This window comes from Protopterus annectens, chromosome 7.part0 (genome assembly GCF_019279795.1).
Source record: "Protopterus annectens isolate FY-2018-M chromosome 7.part0, PAN1.0, whole genome shotgun sequence".
Taxonomy (NCBI): domain Eukaryota; kingdom Metazoa; phylum Chordata; order Ceratodontiformes; family Protopteridae; genus Protopterus; species Protopterus annectens.
The window spans coordinates 516011065-516032454 of record NC_056739.1 but is presented as its reverse complement, the minus strand read 5'-3'; the positions used below and the strand labels follow the sequence as shown (position 1 = coordinate 516032454).

At 41.2% G+C, this 21390-nt stretch overlaps 1 protein-coding gene across 4 annotated transcripts in view; it reads left to right on the top strand.

The window, feature by feature from the left end:
* Positions 1-21390, top strand: part of TRAF3IP3 (TRAF3 interacting protein 3) — a 967079-nt gene that overhangs the window by 576520 nt on the left and 369169 nt on the right. For all 4 annotated transcript variants that reach the window (XM_044077128.1, XM_044077127.1, XM_044077126.1 and 1 more), the window contains exon 3: positions 132-201. In XM_044077128.1, the coding sequence (XP_043933063.1) occupies positions 132-201 (70 nt within the window). The remainder of the gene's footprint in view (positions 1-131; positions 202-21390) is intronic.

Here is a 21390-nt window from a genome sequence, read left to right as displayed (position 1 = left end):
AGATCCAGAAAGACTTCCCTGGTAAACAAATGGAAATATATAGTCATAAATATAGATGTATAATATACACACACACAGCTTTTTTTTTCTTATACAGTTTATGGTAAACATGCATATAATTTGCATTTTAGATATCCTGGGTCATCAATGAATCTCCATGCCAAGCAACTTTCATTAAAGAAATATCTAAAAGGGAAAGAGGTAAGGTTGTCATTTCATACATGTAATAGAAAGTTGCTATGAAAGTATGACAAAGTTGTCCACACAAATAACCTGTATAAGATCTGCTTATAAAAGGCTCATGTATTAGCAAGTGCAAATGATATTTAAAATACTTTGTTTTCTTGTTGACACTACCCATTATGAATTCATGTGTATGTATAGAAAGCACAGAATTTTATAAAAAACAGTTCTGAATGACCATTCAGACAAGCTGATTTTAAATAGAAATGTGCTGTTTTTAGCAGAATTTGGCATTCTGTAGTCATTATTGTAAAAACATTCATACCACTTTTCCACTCAAAATACTTACTCTTCTAGAGAAGCCCCATGCAAAAATTCTCCATGACTAATTTAAAACACTGAGTGATGAGCTGAATCAGCCTTTCTGTACTTTCCTATAGAGATGTGTGATGATGTACACCACACTCACTATCTTCATTGGTCACTAAGTACTTTCCTGTAGAGATGTGTGATGACGTACACCACTCTCACTATCTTCATTGGTCACTAAGTACTTTCCTATAGAGATGTGTGATGACGTACACCACTCTGACTATCTTCATTGGTCACTAAGTACTTTCCTATAGTGATGTGTGATGACGTACACCACACTCACTATCTTCATTGGTCACTAAGTACTTTCCTATAGTGATGTGTGATGACGTACACCACACTCACTATCTTCATTGGTCACTAAGTACTTTCCTATAGAGATGTGTGATGAGGTGCACCACTCTCACTATCTTCATTGGTCACTAAGTACTTTCCTATAGAAATGTGTGATGACGTACACCACTCTCACTATTTTCATCGGTCACTAAGTACTTTCCTGTAGAGATGTGTGATGACGTACACCACTCTCACTATTTTAATTGGTCACTAAGTACTTTCCTATAGAGATGTGTGATGACTTACACCACTCTCACTATCTTCATTGGTCACTAAGTACTTTCCTATAGAGATGTGTGATAACGTACACCACTCTCACTATCTTCATTGGTCACTAAGTATTTTCCTATAGAGATGTGTGATGACGTACACCACTCTCACTATCTTCATTGGTCACTAAGTACTTTCCTTTAGAGATGTGTGATGACTTACACCACTCTCACTATCTTCATTGGTCACTAAGTACTTTCCTATAGAGATGTGTGATGACGTACACCACACTCACTATATTCATTGGTCACTAAGTACTTCCCTATAGTGATGTGTGATGACGTACACCACACTCACTATCTTCATTGGTCACTAATTACTTTCCTATAGTGATGTGTGATGATGTACACCACACTCACTATCTTCATTGGTCACTAAGTACTTTCCTATAGAGATGTGTGATGACTTATACCACTCTCACTATCTTCATTGGTCACTAAGTACTTTCCTATACAGATGTGTGATGACTTATACCACTCTCACTATCTTCATTGGTCACTAAGTACTTTCTTATAGAGATGTGTGATGAGGTGCACCACTCTCACTATTTTCATCGGTCACTAAGTACTTTCCTATAGAGATGTGTGATGACTATCTTCATTGGTCACTAAGTACTTTCCTATAGAGATGTGTGATGACTTACACCACTCTCACTATCTTCATTGGTCACTAATTACTTTCCTATAGAGATGTGTGATGACGTACACCACTCTCACTATCTTCATTGGTCACTAAGTACTTTCCTATAGAGATGTGTGATGATGTACACCACTCTCACTATCTTCATTGGTCACTAAGTACTTTCCTTTAGAGATGTGTGATGACTTACACCACTCTCACTGTCTTCATTGGTCACTAAGTACTTTCCTATAGAGATGTGTGATGACGTACACCACACTCACTATCTTCATTGGTCACTAAGTACTTTCCTATAGAGATGTGTGATGACGTACACCACACTCACTATATTCATTGGTCACTAAGTACTTTCCTATAGTGATGTGTGATGACGTACACCACACTCACTATCTTCATTGGTCACTAAGTACTTTCCTATAGAGATGTGTGATGACTTACACCACTCTCACTATCTTCATTGGTCACTAAGTACTTTCCTATACAGATGTGTGATGACTTATACCACTCTCACTATCTTCATTGGTCACTAAGTACTTTCCTATAGAGATGTGTGATGAGGTGCACCACTCTCACTATTTTCATCGGTCACTAAGTACTTTCCTATAGAGATGTGTGATGACGTATGCCACTCTCACTATCTTCATTGGTCACTAAGTACTTTCCTATAGAGATGTGTGATGACTTACACCTCTCTCACTATCTTCATTGGTCACTAAGTACTTTCCTATAGAGATGTGTGATGACGTACACCACTCTCACTATCTTCATTGGTCACTAAGTACTTTCCTATAGAGATGTGTGATGACGTACACCACTCTCACTATCTTAATTGGTCACTAAGTACTTTCCTATAGAGATGTGTGATGATGTACACCACTCTCACTATCTTCATTGGTCACTAAGTCCTTTCCTATAGAGATGTGTGATGAGGTGCACCACTCTCACTATCTTCATTGGTCACTAAGTACTATCCTTTAGAGATGTGTGATGATGTACACCACTCTCACTATCTTCATTGGTCACTAAGTACTTTCCTATAGAGATGTGTGATGAGGTGCACCACTCTCACTATCTTCATTGGTCACTAAGTACTTTTCTATAGAGATGTGTGATGACGTACACCACTCTCACTATCTTCATTGGTCACTAAGTACTTTCCTTTAGTGAAGTGTGATGACGTACACCACTCTCACTATCTTCATTGGTCACTAAGTACTTTCCTATAGAGATGTGTGATGAGGTGCACCACTCTCACTATCTTCATTGGTCACTAAGTACTTTCCTATAGAGATGTGTGATGACGTGCACCACTCTCACTATCTTCATTGGTCACTAAGTACTTTCCTATAGAGATGTGTGATGACGTACACCACTCTCACTATCTTCATTGGTCACTAAGTACTTTCCTATAGAGATGTGTGATGAGGTGCACCACTCTCACTATCTTCATTGGTCACTAAGTACTTTCCTATAGAGATGTATGATGACGTGCACCACTCTCACTATCTTCATTGGTCACTAAGTACTTTCCTATAGAGATGTGTGATGACGTACATCACTCTCACTATTTTCATTGGTCACTGTTTTAATCTGAAATATTTTTCCCTTCTAGCCATTTGGTATTAAACAGACAATCTGAGTTAGTTTTTCCCTGGTGTTTCTTTGTGTTGTGGTACACTTTTGTAGTATTCAGTAAAGGTAACCACTATATGGATACATTTAGATGCACAAACAGAAGCACGTTTTATAGAGATGGCCTGCATGTCTGTGCAGATGATATACAACTAAGCAATGCTGTGCAAAAAACTAGGAACATCCAAAAGATAACTAGCAGCATATAAGGGCTACTAACTATGCTGCAATGTCCATAAATGACCAGGCAATAAGTATGCAGTGTAAAGCAGCAAGCTGACAAAGCCATGCAATGAAATGTATACTAAAATGTGCCTTAAGAAATCCTTAAAATGGCCGTACTTGATATAGTTTGATCTTGCAAGAACAGAAAATGTGAACTCAGAGTGATGAAACTTAAAATAAAACAGTGGTTGTAGTAGCTAGGCTATGCATCTTACTGCCCTCCTGAGCGGGACAGCACAGAGTACTTGATAAGTAGTCATATAGTATTTGCAGGTGTTTTATTTTGGTGTCAACATTGTGAGCACATACTGGATTCATAAAAGGGGAGAGATAAGAAGGGAGGAGGGGAGGGTGAATGGCAATACATGACAGGAAAGAGTGATAGGACAAGGTTTGGAGGCAGTCAGGCAGATAAATAGGAGTGGAAATGCTCATAACAGGAAGGGAAAACTGTATGGTAATACCTTTCAGCCATACATGATTTAGCAAATATCTCTGATTTTACTTCATATTTTTTCCCTGTCCCTTTTAAAAATTTTGGCTTTCTGGTAAAAAGTCTACTGAAGATTGCAACAACTCAGTAATGCCAGACATTAGAGTTTCATGATTTTTATGTTAAGAAAACGCATACTGATAGTGTACCCATAGCAGATGCATATACCATGAGAAAGTTAGGTGGGAAGGGGTACAGCAGTCCTTAGGTACCCCACATCTGTCTCTTCCAATATGTCAGATTCCAGACTGTAGATGTTTAAGCAGCTTTTTAGGTGAATTAGAGAAATGTTTATACATTTTCCCCAGCTGTGGGCCTTTGTCATGCACTTATGAATGACTTTATTCAGAACTTGGGCAAAGAGTAGAGAGGTATAATTGTAGGACAAAGAAAAGCAGAGGGTAGGAAAATTGTGATGGTGAGGGTTGGAAATCCTCAGGTTATGGGGTAAGGCACAGCATATATGGCTGGGAATGGGATGGGTTATGAGCAGCTGATATGTTGTCCTCTGTCCTGGCCTAGAAGGATATTATAGGGATCCATCTTCATATCATGGATCAGGGTGGCCACTTTTATGGGCCACACCCTCCCCAGGAGGCCCAATAGTCAAATCCAAGTAGATGAGTGCTTCCTGCAGGAGGTTCTCCACATGTTCATAGGTTCATAGGTAGGTACTAGGCTATCGGCCCAAGGGCCTACATAAGCCTAGCCAACAGGGTTCCCTGGTTTACACCACACAAGAAAGTTATTTTCCTGTGCCACTGTCGAGCAGAGACACAGAAGTGATCCCCTGGCTGTATTTCCTATTTCCCATCCACTCATCAAGATTTTACTTGAAGAGTGCTAATGAAGAACTTTACTTGACATAGATGGGTAGCCTGTTTCAGAGTATGGGAAGTCTCTGTGACAGGAATCTATCCCTCCAGCATGACCTGTTTATTGTGGTGACAAGGTTTAGGTCCCTAGAACGTGTAGCTCGGAGGGACTGGGATTTCTTTAGGTGTAGCATGTCCAACAGCTCTGGGTTTGACATAGCTTTATATGTTAGGCAGAGATCCCCTCGGAGTAGGCGATATGCTACAGAGTAAAGCTGGAGTTTTTTGAGGCGATCAGTGTAGGGCATTTGTTTGAGGCCAGTAATCCTCTTTGTGAGGTACTTCTGTGGCCTTTCCAGCTGCTGCAGATGTCTTGTGAGGTACATTCCATAAGAGGCATTGTACTCTATAATGGGTCTAATGAGTGTCAAGTAGAGGGGAACAATGACCTCTTTTTTCCTGGATGAGAACCCTTTTATGATGAGGTGTGCCACGTAGAAGGACTTCCTGACTACTGTGGCGATGTGGCTATCAAAGGAGAGACTACTGTCCACCTGGGTCCCAAGGTCTCTTATCATGCATTCAGTGTTAAGTAGATTGCTGCCTATGTGGTAGTTCATGGGTACAGAGTTTTTACCAAAGGGGATGACACTGCACTTTTTGGCATTGAGCTTGAGGCCATGGCTCTGACACCAGGCATCTGTCTCAGCGAGGCCCTTCTGTAGGATGTCCACATCATTTGGGGACTTGACTATGGCTCCTAGTTTGCAGTCATCTGCGAACTTCATTAGCCAGAGGCCTTCTGTGTTAGCCTGTACTTCAGAGAAGTAGATACCAAACAGGAGAGGCCCCAGGATGGAACCTTGTGGTACTCCACTTGTCACTGATTTGAGGTCAGATTTCGAGTCTGCAACTTTTACAGTGTGGGTTCTGTCAGTGAGCCAGTTGGCAACCCATCTTGTGATGTAGGGATTTATATCTAGTTTAGTGAGTTTAGCTATAATTCCAGAATGGGGGATGGTGTTGAAAGCCTTGGCGAGGTCAAGATAGGCTGTGTGAACCACCTTACCCTCATCTACGGCTTTGGTGACTGCCTCAAAGAAGTCAGTCAGGTTCAGGAGGCTTGATCTGCCTTTCACAAACCCAAACTGGGTGGGATCCAGAGTTTGGAGGTTACCAATGTCTTTGTTTATGAGTTCCATGATGATACGTTCCATGACCTTGCAGACCAGGCTCCTCAGACTAATAGGTCGATAGTTCCCGGGACCAGTGGTGGCTCCCCCTTTGTGGAGTGGGATAACTGCTGCTGTGCACCATTCTGTGCACACAAAGCCTGATGCAAGGCTATTATTGAACATGGTGCTTAAGAAGGGAGCCAGTTCTTTCTGAAGTTCGTGTAAAACGCAGCCTGGGATGTTGTCCAGTCCCATGGATGCTGTGTTTTTCGCTTTAGAGAGTACAGCTTTTACCTGCGTAGTTGTGATTACAGGGACTCTGCATTCTTCCTGTATAGATATGGGCCCTTTAGGGGGTGAGAGGGGGGTAAAGTTAGCACTGAACCTATCTGCCAGGATGTTGGCAATATCAGTTGGTTCTGTAATTTTCTTGCCTTTGTGATGTAACTCAAAGCAGATCTGGGTGTTGCCATCGAGATTCTTGACATAGCTATAGAATGCTTTGTGGTTGTCCTTGGAATTAGTGGCAATTTAGTTTTCGTAGCTAGCTTTGGAGGATCTTATCAAGGATCTCAGCTTCTTACTGAGGCTGACCAGGGAGCTCCTCCACTCATGGGATTTTACTCTCTTTTGCAACAGTTTCTTCCTTCTGTTGTACAGTTTGTTTATGGCAGGGGACCACCAGATTGGCTTCCTTTTTTTGGAGGATAGCATCTTGGTTCTGTTTGGGATAGCACGATCCATGCACTCGTGTAAGTGCTTATAGAGTGCATTTGTGTAGGATTCAGCAGTTGTAACTGCATTGTCCATCTGCATGGGTGTCATGAAGTTCACCACTTCTGTCTTAAGAAGCATGAAGTTGGCTTTGGAGAATTTTTTTATTGTGGTTTCCTTAATGGGGGGTGGGGCGGGATGTGGATATCAAGGGAGATTTGCTTATGGTCGGATCGGACCAACAAGGAGTTGACTTCAGGTGTGGAACACCGGTCACTCATGTTGGTAATGACTAGGTCTAGGATATTGTTGCCCCTGGTGGGGGTGTGGCTAAGTTGATCCAGGGCATTGGAGTTTATGAATTCCAGAAAGCGTTGAGCTAAGGAGTTGGTACATGAGTAGTTTTCCCAGTTAATGGTGGGATAGTTGAAGTTGCCCATTATTAGGGTGTTTGGTTGAACCCTAATATTTTCCAGTACATCAAGAAAAGAGCAGTGGGAATCCTGGGGCATGGTAGGGGATCTGTAGCAAGCTACAATTTGGATTGCAGTTTTGCCCAGAGTTAGTTGCACTTGGATAACCTCAGATGCATTATGCTGAGCAACTAGCCTGGAGGTGTGGATATCCTTAATGAATATGGACACACCTCCGCCTTTGGTGTTTCAGTCCAGGTTACATGGCCGAAAAGTGTGGTATGAGTTATAGCCTGGTAGTGCAGGGGTGCTCTCTGGAGCCTTGAACCAGGTCTCAGTCACTGTACAGATATCGATGTTCTCCATTTTAAGGAGTGCCTCGAGTGAGTGCATTTTGAGATTTAGACGTCTAGCATTGAGTAGCATTACCCTCAGTTTTTGCTTGCCTGTTCCTGTTATGGTGGTGAATTTGCTGTTTGAACCTTGTATAAAAAAGGCATTATAGGGGCAGCAAAAGCCTTAGCCAGTATCCAGAATCCCAGGGGCGACAGGTGCTGGCCATCTGTGGCAAAGCATTGTGGTCTGTTGACCATGCCATCCCAAGCAGACAAATACTGGATCTCCTTAGAATGACACCAGAAGCTTAGCCAATTGTTGAAGTCAATCATTTTGTTCTTGTACTGCGGTATCATTCTGGGTGATGACAGAATGCTACTCAGGGCTAGGGTCATACCTGCCTGGGCTACAAGATCGGAGAGCCCTTCCATGTCTCTTTTCATGTAGTCCAGGGAGGTATGTCTCAGGTCATTTCCACCAACATGGACAATGACAGAGTCATATTTGTACTTGTTTTGGAGTGACCTGAGTGCATGCATTATGTGGTGGATCCTGGCACCTGACAGGCAGCTGACAGTAACCTTCTCCTTGTTTAGCCTGGTGAGTGGGACATCAGTGTGCCTGATTATAGAGTCACCTATGACTAGTGTGTTGGGTACGTTGTTTTGCCTTATTGGCTGTGGTTGAGTGGCACACTGAGTCTGTGGGCTATGTGTCATTTGGGTTGTGTTAGGGGATGGAGGTTGCTTGCATTTCTGCTTTGGAGGTCTCTGTTGCTTAGACAGATTATTATTGAGAGCCTCTGCGAATGTTTTTGTGTTACTTTGTGTGGATTTTGGTGGTGTAGATTTAGTGAGACTATGTGATGAGTGTGGTGTGATGCAAATGTTTACCTTCTCCTCATGACTGTCAAGTTCAGTCTTGGTTGGAGAGAGCTTTACCTCCAGTTTGGCTAGATAAGTGCATCTCTCACAGGTTGTAGTGTTGGGTGGTAGGAAGAGAGGGTTGTCTGTGTACATGAGGCAATTTCTACATTGCCTCAAGATGCCCAGATTCATCAGATAGACAGGAGAGAATACTGGGAGCTGACCCTTGGACATGCCTGAATAAAAAACTATTTTCCTCTAGATAAGTGAGGAAAGTGAGTACAAGAGCTGTTTTTCTCTAAGCAAGTGAGAAAAGTAAGTACAAAAACTGTTTCCTATAGGTAATGAGGAAGATTGAGTGCTATAGTAATTAGTAGCTTATTTAGTGCTTACAAGTTCTGAACAAGTGCTGAGCATGAATAAGTAAATTTATATGCTTAAAACTAAGAATCTGTATCTGCACTATACGAGTTACATGACAGAAACAAGTGCAAATGCAGGCTTTCAAATCAGAAAGTTGAGAGAGATGGAAGAGATTGCCCAAATGGCCAATAACTACAATTTCTGGGCCAGAACCACTCCTTATGTGGTAGACAGGTTACCTAGTGCTTACCACTCCCACTGATAAGCTAGAAGGCTTCCCTCCAACACAGAAAGGCTTGGAGAGCTCAGAAGCTTACATACAGTCCTGGATACAGCAAATCTGTATCTGGAAGACTAGTTACAGGAAAGGTAGGAAACAGGCTTGTGCGTAATATCTGTCCACTGCTCACTCCAAGGCAGCTTCAGCCAATTGCACCAGCTGCAGCCAGGCCACCTCAGCCAATTCAGGTATTTGCCAGGGGGGAAACAGAACACCCCCCCCCCTTCCCCTGGTGAGGCACATTCAGTTTCAGTACCCACAGAAACTTCAAATCTTCATCTGGAGGAGGACAAATAGAGGTGCCTGTAGAGTACACCTATCAACGACACCTGTAGTGAAGATGCAAAATGAGAAAACAGATAAAAGTGAGTCTATCTTAACACTGGAGTGAAAAATTTAACAGACATGCTAGTGCATGTATGTGGAACTAATTGTGGGTGGCCTCAAGTGTCTCTTGCCTCTTGCTGAAAGTGACACAATTTCCATCACATTCTGCTTGTGCTGAAAGACAAAAGAAAAAAGGCATATTAGAAAACCATGATAACTATAAGGAAAGATGCTACAACAATCAGTACAATGCCTTATGTATTCTATTAACCTGTATGACAGGCAGTAGGGCAGTATGTGTCCCCTGAATATGCATTAAGATAAATGAATTGAGTATAGCGAATGTATACAAGGAGATACACTAGGTAGTGCGGAGTCACTGTGGCATAGAAAAGCACAAATCTACCGTGGAGTGGGGCCTTACAGAAATCCACACAGACTGTAGTAGGCATGTCACATGCAGTACCATTGCCACTATCTCCATTTGATATTCCACACGGTAGGTGGTGCAATTCCTAGGATGACTATGAGATTTACTTGCCAGTAGCTGCAACAGCCCAATCCTATACATGATAAAAAAAAACTTAACAATATAAGAGCAAAGTGGAAAAAAACTTGCTATAGTAGTCTAAGAAATCCTGACTAACTGCATTTCCTGTGCATGGATGTCATCAATATTCGCACATCACAATTCCACAAATTTATGGCTGCTGTGTTTCCTTATCCTGGGGATGTCCGCAGTTGATGACATCTCCTCAGCCAGGTCAGACCAGGCATCAATGTTTTGGAATGCATGATTGCAGAGACCCAGTTGGTGCTACGTGAAACAGCCATGAAGGAGATAATGCATGATCTTGCACTCCATCCACCATGGATGTCCTGTCTTACAGCACTAACAGAAGCCACCACTTTCTAAAATGTCCTATGAAAATAGTATAATTATGAGAGAAATAAGATGGTAGTTTGTGAGTCACACCTACAATGAGGTTTTTGCAGTAAAGATGCTCATGAAATAGTACAATGGATTTACCCATGCAGTTCTCTGGGGGGAGTTCATGGCCATGAGCTGTCAGACATGACATAGCCATTAAGTTGTGCTTTATTCCTCTGGTGAACTACAGAAAAATATAGTGGGTCATAGACATTCATGTTTTCTGATCTAATTTTCCTTTATCATATGCAAATAGACATGAACCTGTGCAGTTGTGGTGGTGTGCTGCCATGTTCTAATCTTAGTCACACAGGTTTGAGAAGATAGACTGCATATTTGGACATCATTATTCGGAGGAATATTATCATGACTTGGATGTGTAGGTAATCAAAAATGTACACAGTACTGTAAACGTGTATGGTACATTGTCTTTTCATTAGGAGCCACTACCAACAAGGAAGCACACAATACCAGGACATCCAATCCCTGTACAAGTCTGTTTCAGCAACACAACAAAAAAGAGGCATGCTTCGATGTAGTTCATCAGTCATTGACAAGGGGACACTGGTTCTGTAGTGGGGAAATCCTTGAAAGAGTGCCCCACTGCAGAACCAATGTCCCTTTGTCAATGACTGCTGAGCTACATCAAAGCATGCCTCTTTTATGTCACAGAATGGCATGTCAGAAACATGGTTATGATGCTGCGCTAATATGTAAATGCAGATATTCATAACATTTATGTCAAAGAACACCATCTACCATTAGAATGAATCCACTGCCATATACCTCAGTGAATGATGCTTAGGTTTAGTACCTCTTACACCAAATCAATGCATATACTGTATGTTGTCCACAGAAACTGTTAGTGATGTATTGTTTTTAGGTACATCAGGTATCCAGCCTGATCAGGATAGTAGCCAGAGGTAGAATGGATTTTGCATGGTACACCTTGCATGGACATCCTGCAGGTGCATGGTTTTGGTATAGACATCCTTGCTCACACCAGTGTGTCTGCTGTGTATTCCCAAGGCAGAACACAGGTACAGTGATACCAGTAGAGGCCGGGGCACAACAACAGGATTGTATCTGCACATGTTCTGGGTGATGATGCTGATAATACACAAATATCTGAATCACAGTCTAAAGTTGCAGTGGTACCATCTGTCTCCTTCCTGGATGTGCATCCTCCCTCAGGAGAGGTTGAATGTGTGGCACCATGTATACAAGAACATAAGGCTGTACAGTGCGAATTCTCATCATTTCCATGAGAGAAAGTATTCCCTGTGACTCTAACTGGCTGTGGTGGCAGATTTTGTATGGTACTACCTAAGACGGTGCCCAATGCTGTTATGTGTCACATCTTGTACCTCACATGTAGGCAACACTTAGGATCAATCAGCATTTGTGCCACAGTATCAGTGAAGCAACACTGACTGGAATCCTTATAGAATGGAACGTATTTATGTCCTACATGGTATATGTGAAGACATGGAGGAAAGTGACATAGTGGTCACTGGTGACTTAGTGCCTCTTGTGGCACACAGGGCTTCCATTCATGACCACCTCCATGTGATTGTAAATGCTACATCTGATGTTAAGGAAGGGAATGTTGTGGGGAGAGTTACATAGGAGCCATCGTATGTATCATGCTCTGCTACCCTACATTGTGGGAGACCATATAATTCTTGCCTATGGCAGAGCACCCCATGTGCAGACCACATCTATCTGAGTCTCACAATCACACACTCTCCCTGTCATTTAGACCACAAGTCCCAATGAAGCAAGTATATGGACTGCAGGTCATGATCATGTAGTGACACCTCAGGTACACCACAGGAGGACAGTATAGGATAGATCATACCTTTCACCTCAGGATTCCCTCCTTTATAGCAGGCCATGGTCACATAGTGACATCCCCATCCCATAACAGGAGAACAAACTATATGATGCAACATATCCTTTACCTCAGGATGCCCACCTTCATATCAGGTAATGGTCACACAGTGAGACCCCCATTCCATCACAGGAGGATGCAGTATATGGAACAGCAAACCATTCACCTCAGGATGTCCACCTTAATATCAGGCAATGGTCACACAGTATGACCCCCATCCCATCACAGGAAGACATAGTCTGTTACATAGAATTCCAGCCACCTCATAGCCATCATCTTAGACTCTTGCTATATGTCCCACTCCCAGTGCTCAAAGACAAGCATGTGGCCCTGTTTCCCTATGTTACCTGTGCACATGAGGACACCTGTGACCTACTCCTGCCTCCCTCTTTTGTGTTTAATGTGGGAATGTTTGTTGCACAGTGAGGCTTGACCATGCACTGGCTGTTAGATATGTACAGTGCATGCATCGTGTTTGATCCAGAGCCCTATATCTGAACTAGGCATCATTTCTTCACCAGTATTGCCATTTGCCACTGTCAGGGGGTTACTTTTCCAGTTGTTGCTGTTCCATCAGACTGTCATCAGACAATGGTGTTGATGTGCATTCCATGCTGGCCATGTGTGTGCATGGTCTGAACATACATGCCCTCCTAGACATATCAAGGCAACAGAAGTGAATTTTTCAGAGGGATGAACATATACACCATCATGGTATTAATTTGTACATGTGTGGTGTTATATTAGAGTTTGTCTGTAGTTTGAGGGTTCTGCAGAGATGTCATAAGCAGGAGTCCAGTGAGTATCCAGTATCATCAACAGCATAGTATGAACATGTTGGGGGTTACTACTTATGGATACACTAGACATGAAGTCTTGCATCTTCACATTAGCCACAGTGCTTGCACTAATCAACTAGATGGTCAGTGTGGCACTGTTGAATTTCATTGTTTATAAAGTGGTGATATAGCTGAAATCTGTACCAATTATGTGAATCCGTTTAACTGCTGGGGTGCTGTGTGGAAACATTTTTTATGATCCTATGCAAAGCACACAGTACTGGACACTTCACAGAGTGGTAGCCCTTCTTGTACTGTAAAATACAATTAATTTGATGAGTTACATTTTTAGCATTTAGAGACAATATATACTTTTCTAAAGCACTGTACCTTCTCTAAGAAGCATTTCAGCAACCCATCAGTAAACCAGCAGGTGGTATTCTACCAACTATCAGTTTTTTTTCCATTTACAAAAAGAAAAAATCAACAAGTGCAAGCTCACAGAGCCATTATGCAACCATAGAAGGGAAGGTTTGACAGGGGAGGGAAAGGCTGGCATAATAATTAAATTATTTACCTTACGGATACAGAGTACAGGGTTTGATTCTGACCTCTGGTTATTGGCTAGACTTGTAATAATCTGCAGACTGGTAGCCTAGAACTAACCTATGCACCTATAAGCATTAAAACCACCTCACACTAAAGAACATCTCTTATTCAAGCAATGGATACTTTGCATCTTCCATTTCTTACAAATGTTCTTTGCATTGCATGTATATGTGTGCGTGTGTGTGTGTGTGTGTGTGTGTGTGTGTGTGTGTGTGTGTGTGTGTGTGTGTATGTATATATATATATATATATATATATATATATATATATATATATATATATATATATATATATATATATACATAAACATAAACTTAGGGATGACCCTCTTTCAGGGCATCATGTCCTACTTTTAACCTTGAAGTCAACTAGTCATCATGAAACTTAAATCTTTCCAACAAGGAAGTATAAAATTCCCTTCTCTTCCTTTCCTCAGGCCATGTTTTTTGCTTATTAGCTTTAATGCATCTATATAATTTTGTCAAAGTGACTACCCATCAAACACCTGTTTGTCAAACTTAATCCATCGAATGCTAATTCTGTGGAACATTCATTTAAGCAAATGTCTTCTCAGGGGAAAAAAACTTGTTGGCCATCATCGGGAGTTTGCCTCTTCCCCTTCCCCCTGTAGTGCGAGCTTGGAGTTGGTATATTTAGTTGGGTGTGGTGTGGTGAGTGTAGCCCCCCACATGGGTGGGTTTTAAATAATGTGTTTTCTATGCCAGTTGCAAAGTTGGCTGACTGTTTTTTTTTTCCCTGGGAAGAAATTTGCTTAAATGAATGTTCAACAGAATTAGCTTGTGATGGATTAAGTTTGATGAATAGGTGCTCAACAGGTAGTCGCTTCAATGAAATTATATAGACCCAGCTTTAATCACACATTTAAAACTGACACCAATGATTATTTAAATCTAGACAAGACATACAGTTATTTATACCCTGTACATTATTATACATTATGTTAAACCTAATCTAGGCATTTGTATCAGTGCCCATGTAACCACTTACTTGAGTATTTAGTGAACTTCCCAGGATTATTCAACTATTATATATACCTTATTTTATCCTCTAAAAATGTTATGCATCAGAAATGTTGCATAGCTTTTTGGGTATATCACAACCTTCATTAAAAGACAAACTTCACAAACCTATGCATCCAAAATAACAGTAGCCACTCAAATTCAAGTATAACTGATATAACATCATTATAAACAAGTTATATCAACAAATATCACATCAAAATAACATAATAATGAGAAATGGAGAGCTGGATCCAAACAAATTGATACAATTACTCACAACTAAAAAGACTTTCTCCATTCACACATGTGCACTATTAGTCATTTAGAAAACTACATATCTCAACAATTTGGGTCTACACAATTTTACATAAGTGCCCAACATTCAAGAAGGAAAAACAAGATATCCCTTCCTATACTGTCTCTTTTAGAAAGCCATTTGATAAAATTCTTTATTATAATTTTACAGCATCAGTACCAGCATGCTGTGATATTCAAGGGCAATTTGTATTATCTATGGCTGGGTAATAGAAAATCTACCCCATGACTGCCCCCTGTACTACTAATGGACAGAGGCAGTTCCTAAATGCTTTATCTCATGCATGGGTTCCCTCAGATAATCTATGGTATGATCCCAACTATTCTGACAAGGAGTAATATATAATTATCAGTCATGGAATGGGTAAGACCAATCTAATTCCAAGTAGTATAGGTTAATTCAAGCACCAAAAGGAAAACTGGCTATGCTTAAAATGGCCCACAAGAGCAGTTAGCTTAGCACTTACCTATGAACTTATGAACATATGTACCAACATATACATACTTTTCCCCAGCAATAGCCTTACAGTTAATAAATAGTACCTGCATGTAACATTCACCACGTCTTCTGCACTTAAAACAGTCAAAGCCAGGAAGCCATTGCACTCTTCTGATCAGCAAAAAAAAAGGTGCTAGCACTATAATGCATTTTCAAGCCCATTTTAATTTTTAAATTTTATTCATTCAAGCACTGAAACAGTAGTAAGCCCAAAAAGATATTAATTGTATCAGTAGGTATCAACAAACTACACACCATACAAATATAACAGCAACAAATGGTGAGATGTATCCTAACAGATTGTCTTTATCCAAATTATCCAAGAAATGAAAAAGATTTATCCATGCATATATTAATCAGTTATTTAAAAAACTACATATCTTGACAATTTGAGGCTGTACAAATGTACATAAAACATTAAAACTGTAGCAAATCAAAAAGTATATTAGTGTTACCAGACTAAATACTTTAATCAGGTGGTCAGAATTGGACCAATAAGTATCAATACTTTTGCCACTGCATTAAATTCATACTGTTCTGGACATCACAGTCCTTTGGAAGGGCTGCACTGCTCCATCCATGCATTAGCTGTGAGAGATACTTCCATTTCCCCAGACAACTTTTCTGAATAAGTATTACCTGGGAAAATAACCACTCCACAGTATGTTGGTTTCACTGCTGTTTTGTACAGTTTTACTTCTTTAAGTATTATGCTTTTCTAGCCAACATACTAGTCTATAATCTGCATATCTGTGAATGGTATGATCCACAAGTATTCGCCACCATTTAAAGCAGATAGCTAGTCACACTTTTTTCTCTCATCCTCCTTGGAGTCCCAAGCCCTCCTTCTGTGTCTCTACTTTCCATTGATGAAATGAAATACAATTGGTCAATGTCAGTCGACATTTATGCAACATCAAATAGCCCTGTAGCATAGTCACCATATTACACATGGATCAGTTGTAATACACAGGTTCAATTAAAAAGACAGATGGAACAAGAGACAGTATAAATGCATATGAGGAGAGCCAGAAGAATGAAAGCTAAAAACATTATTAGAATGTGATGTTATACACTCAAATGAGAAAAGCTGTGATATTTGTTAACCTGCATGATAAAAAGATTTAGACCTGCAACATGTATAATATTAAAATAATAACTTATTAATAAATTCACACTTAATAACTAATATCAAATTAATGACATTAAATGAATAAATAAACTGATGAGGACAGAAGTAATGAAATGCATAAGTAGGAAAATCTGATCATATAAGAAAGTAAAAAATAATTTAGGTATTAGTCTTTCACCACAAGTAATTGAAAACTATCTCTTTAATGATAAGAAATTCAAGATATGAAGACTCTAATCATCTCAATATTACAAAAAGAATAAATATATAAATAAATTATCGGCCACTACTTTAGATTTAAATGTGCATGGAGTAGGAATTATCTAGGAAATGATGGTCATTATAGGAGACACTGGGCCACATTTAGAAATGTCACAGTGAGGTATAAGCCTAGTGACTTCCTTGCAGTAACCACTTTGCCCTACTACAGTGCAGCACCATGAAGTGGCCTACCAAAAATGTTGATGAGACATTCTAGGAGAAAAGTCTGTGCTACTTAGCGTTATGCTCTCCATTCTGGAAATACCTGCAGTAAGACAATTAAAGGAATGCTTAGCTACCTATATTAATGAAGATGGCCAAAAGCTTACATTCATCTAATTGTGTTAGCGGTACATTCTAGCAGACAGGCAGTGTTGGGGGCTGTATGTGTTTGTGTACATGTGTGGCTACAACCACTCAGATGTGTGTGTTTGTATGAGTGTTAGGGGATGGATGGGGTAGGTGTGTGTGTATGTGTGAATGTTTGCATGGGTGAGTGTGTTCATTAATGTGATCAAGTGTGTTTATTATATGCTTGAATGTGTGAATGTGTATGTGGAGGAGGGGCTGTCATACCTCCACAGTTCCCCTAGACTAAAAAGCAAATCTTGCAGCAGTGGGGACTCTAGACACCAGAGATGCTGTCTTTATATCACGCCTTAAAGACACTTAAAAAAAATATTAGCACAACATTTTGTAACACAAAACACATAGACAGTAGAAACACTTGACACCAGGGATTACTTTGCATATCATGTCTTAAAGGCATGCACTTGCAAAAATGTCAAACCCTGTACCCTCAGCACTCCAATACAGCTTCTTAGCATGGAGTTAGCTCTCTGCATTACCACTAGATACCACATATAGTCCTTACAAATTACCCTAGTCTTGCATAATAAAAGAAATGTTAAAATAAAAGGGAGAATATTCAAACTCTGAGGAGTGTAAGAAGGTATTTTTAACACAAATAAAAAGTATGAAACTCTAATATCTGCCATCATTCACTTATTGCAAGTGTCCAAGAAGTAGAAGGGACAGGGCACAATTAAGAGGCAGAAACAGAGTTGTCTCTAAAATCAAGGACCATTGAGAGTGATGGGGCTGTGTCTGTGTGGAGGGCAACTTCAGGTCAAAGGCAGGAGGAACATTAGATGACACCATGGAGAATTTTACTTAGACTAACTGAAAACATTAAATGACATACAGGTTTAGCATCATTATGCACTTTATGAACAGATGGTCATGCTGCTCAATGCTAGAAGTCTAAATCTCAAAATGAATTTGCTCGAAGCACTCCTTAAAATGGAGAACATTGACATTTGTGCTGTAACAGAGAACTGGTTCAATGCAGCAGAAAGCACCCCTGCACTACCAGGCTACAACTCATTCCACATCTTTCGTTCCCAGAACGTGGACCAAAGCTCCAAAGGCGGTGATGTTTCCATATTCATAAAAGATGTGCACACCTCCAGACTGGACTGGTAGCCCAACATAACACATCTGAGATACTTCAGGTGCAGCTAACATTGGGCAAGACAGCGATTCAGGTCGTAACCTGCTATAGGTCGCCAATCATGTCCCAAGACTCACACTCCACGTTCCTAAGCACCCTGGAAAATATTAGGGTCCAACCTAACACCCTCATACTGGGTGACTTCAACTACCCCTCCATTAACTGGGAAAGCTACTCATGTATCAATACACTTGCCCGTTTCCTGGAATTCATTAATTCCAGTGCCCTGGACCAGCTCGTTCTTACCCCCACTAGAGGTAGCAATATCCTTGACCTGGTCATTACCAACATGGGCGACCGCTACTCTACACCAGTAGTGAACTCCTCCCTGGGTAGATCCAGCCACAAACCAATCACCATGGATATCCACATCTCTCCTACCCCCCCCCCACACAAAGGAAACCACCATGAAAAATTTCTTCAGAGCTAACTTTGGGCTCCTAAAAACAGAGGTGGCTAACTTCACGGCACCCATGAAAATGGAGATCAGTTGCATGACCACTGAATCATACACCACTGCACTGTACGAACATGTACATAAATGCATGGATCTCCCCATACCCAATAGAACCAAGATGCTCTCCTCCAAAAAAAAGGAAGCCAATCTGGTGGTCTTCTGCCATAAACAAACTCTACAACAGAAGGAGGAAACTGATGCAGAATAAGGTGAAGTCCCAAGACTGGAAAAACTCCTTTATCAGCCTCAACAAAAAGTTGAAATCCCTCATTAACTCCTCCAAAGCTAGCTTTGAAAACAGAATTGTAGCAGATAGTAAAGACAACCACAAGGCCTTCTATAGTTATGTAAGGAATCTCCATGGCAATACCCAGATTTGCTCTGAGCTATTGCTCAATGGTACCTCCTATACCGAGCCAACAGATATTGCCAGTATACTGTTCAACAGATTCAGTGCCAACTTTACCCCTCTTCCCCACCCCAGAGGACCAATCACAATACTAGTAGATTGCCAGGCACCCAGTATTACTGCTGCACAGGTTAAAACAGCACTGTCCAAAGCCAAGAATACAGCTTCTATGGGACCTGACAATATCCCTGGCTGTGCTCTACATGAACTACTGAATGAACTAGCACCTCACCTGTGTCCCCTGTTCAATTACAGCCTCACCTCAGGCTTTGTCTCTACTGAATGGCACACTGCTACAGTCATCCCTCTCCACAAAGGAGGAGCGACTACAGACCCTGGGAACTATAGCCACATTAGCCTGATGAGTCTGATATGCAAAGCTTTGGAATGCATCATCATGGACCTAAGAAACAAGGATATAGGGAATCTCAAAACTCTGGATCCCACACAGTTTGGTTTTGTGAGGGGTAGCTCATGCCTGCTCAACTTGGTCAACTTCTTTGAGTCAGTCACCAGAGCTGTGGATGAAGGCAAGGTGATTCATACAGCCTACCTTGATCTGGCCAAGGCCTTTGATACCATTCCCCACTCAGAAATCCTAGAAAAATGCACTAAGCTAGGCATTAACCCCTATATCACTAGGTTGGTTGCACACTGGCTCACAAATAGAACCCACAGTGTGAAAGTAGCTGACTCCAAGTCAGACTGATGACCAGTCATGAGTGGAGTCCCACAGGGTTTGGTCCTGGGTCCTCTCCTGTTTGGTATCTACTTCTCTGTAGTCCAGGCCAACATGAAGGGTCTCTGGCTGACAAAGTTCACAGATGATTGTAAGTTGGGAGCTATTATTAACTCTCCAAACGATGTTGACGTCCTACAGAAAGGTCACACTGAGACCAACTGGTGTCAGAACCATAGCCTTAAGCTCAATGCCAAAAAATGTGTCGTTATCCCCTTTGGGAAAAACCCAGTTCCCGTGAATTACCTCATTGGTCGTAGTCCACTAATCACAGAAGGAGTTATGAGAGATCTGGGAACAAAGGTTGACAGCACCCTCTCTTCTGACCACCACATTGCCACTGTGGTCAGAAAGTCCTTCTATGTGGCACATCTCATTACTAAAGGTTTTGCATCCTGGAAGAAAGAGGTCGTTGTCTCCCTCTACTTTTCCCTCGTTAGGCCAGTCATTGAGTAGAATGCCCCATTTGGCATGCACCTCACTAGACACCTGCAACAACTGGAGAGGCCGCAAAAGTACCTCACAACTAGGATCTTAGGCCTTAAACACTTGTCCTATATGGACAGACTCAAAAAAACTCCAAATATTCTCTGTCTCATATTGCCTACTTAGATGTAATCTCTGCTTGACTTACAAAGCCATGTCAGCCCCAACTCTGTTAGAAATGCTACATCTAAAGAAATCCCAATCCCTCCACACCACATGCTCCAGAGACCTCAACCTCATTACCACAATAAACAGAACATGCTGGAGGGACAGGTTCATAACACAGAGACTGCCCATGCTATGGAATAGACTTCCCATACATGTCAAGCAGAGCACCTCACTGGCCCTCTTCAAGAGAAATTTTGATGAGTGGATGGGAAATAGAAAATTCACCCTGAGGATCACTCCAGTGGCTCTGCTCGACAGAGACACTGGGAACTAAGGTCAGGTGGCACGATGCCAAGGTAATGCTATGGGCTAGGCTTGTAAAGGCTCCAGGGTCATTACCCTAGTACACACCTATGAATCTATGAACCTAAACTTCTTATGTCTAGCTGTAAAGATCCACCATTTATGAGGGTAGACAGAAAAATAAGAACATACATCATGGATGTCCTGTACACTAAGTAAAAGACAAGTGGTATATTTGTGTGTGTGTGTGTGTGTGTGTGTGTGTGTGTGTGTGTGTGTGTGTGTGTGTGTGTATGTTGTATATCTCTGAGTGCTTGAATGTGTGCAAGTGTGTTGGAGAATCTATAAGGGTAGGTGCCTGTGCCAAATGATGCATGGGCCACCAGTGTTGACTAACACAGGAAAACAATGATTTACACTCAAAGTAATTAAGGACAATTCAGAGACATGCAAATAAGCAGATAATGAGGCCACTCCTTATTGACATGTCTCTG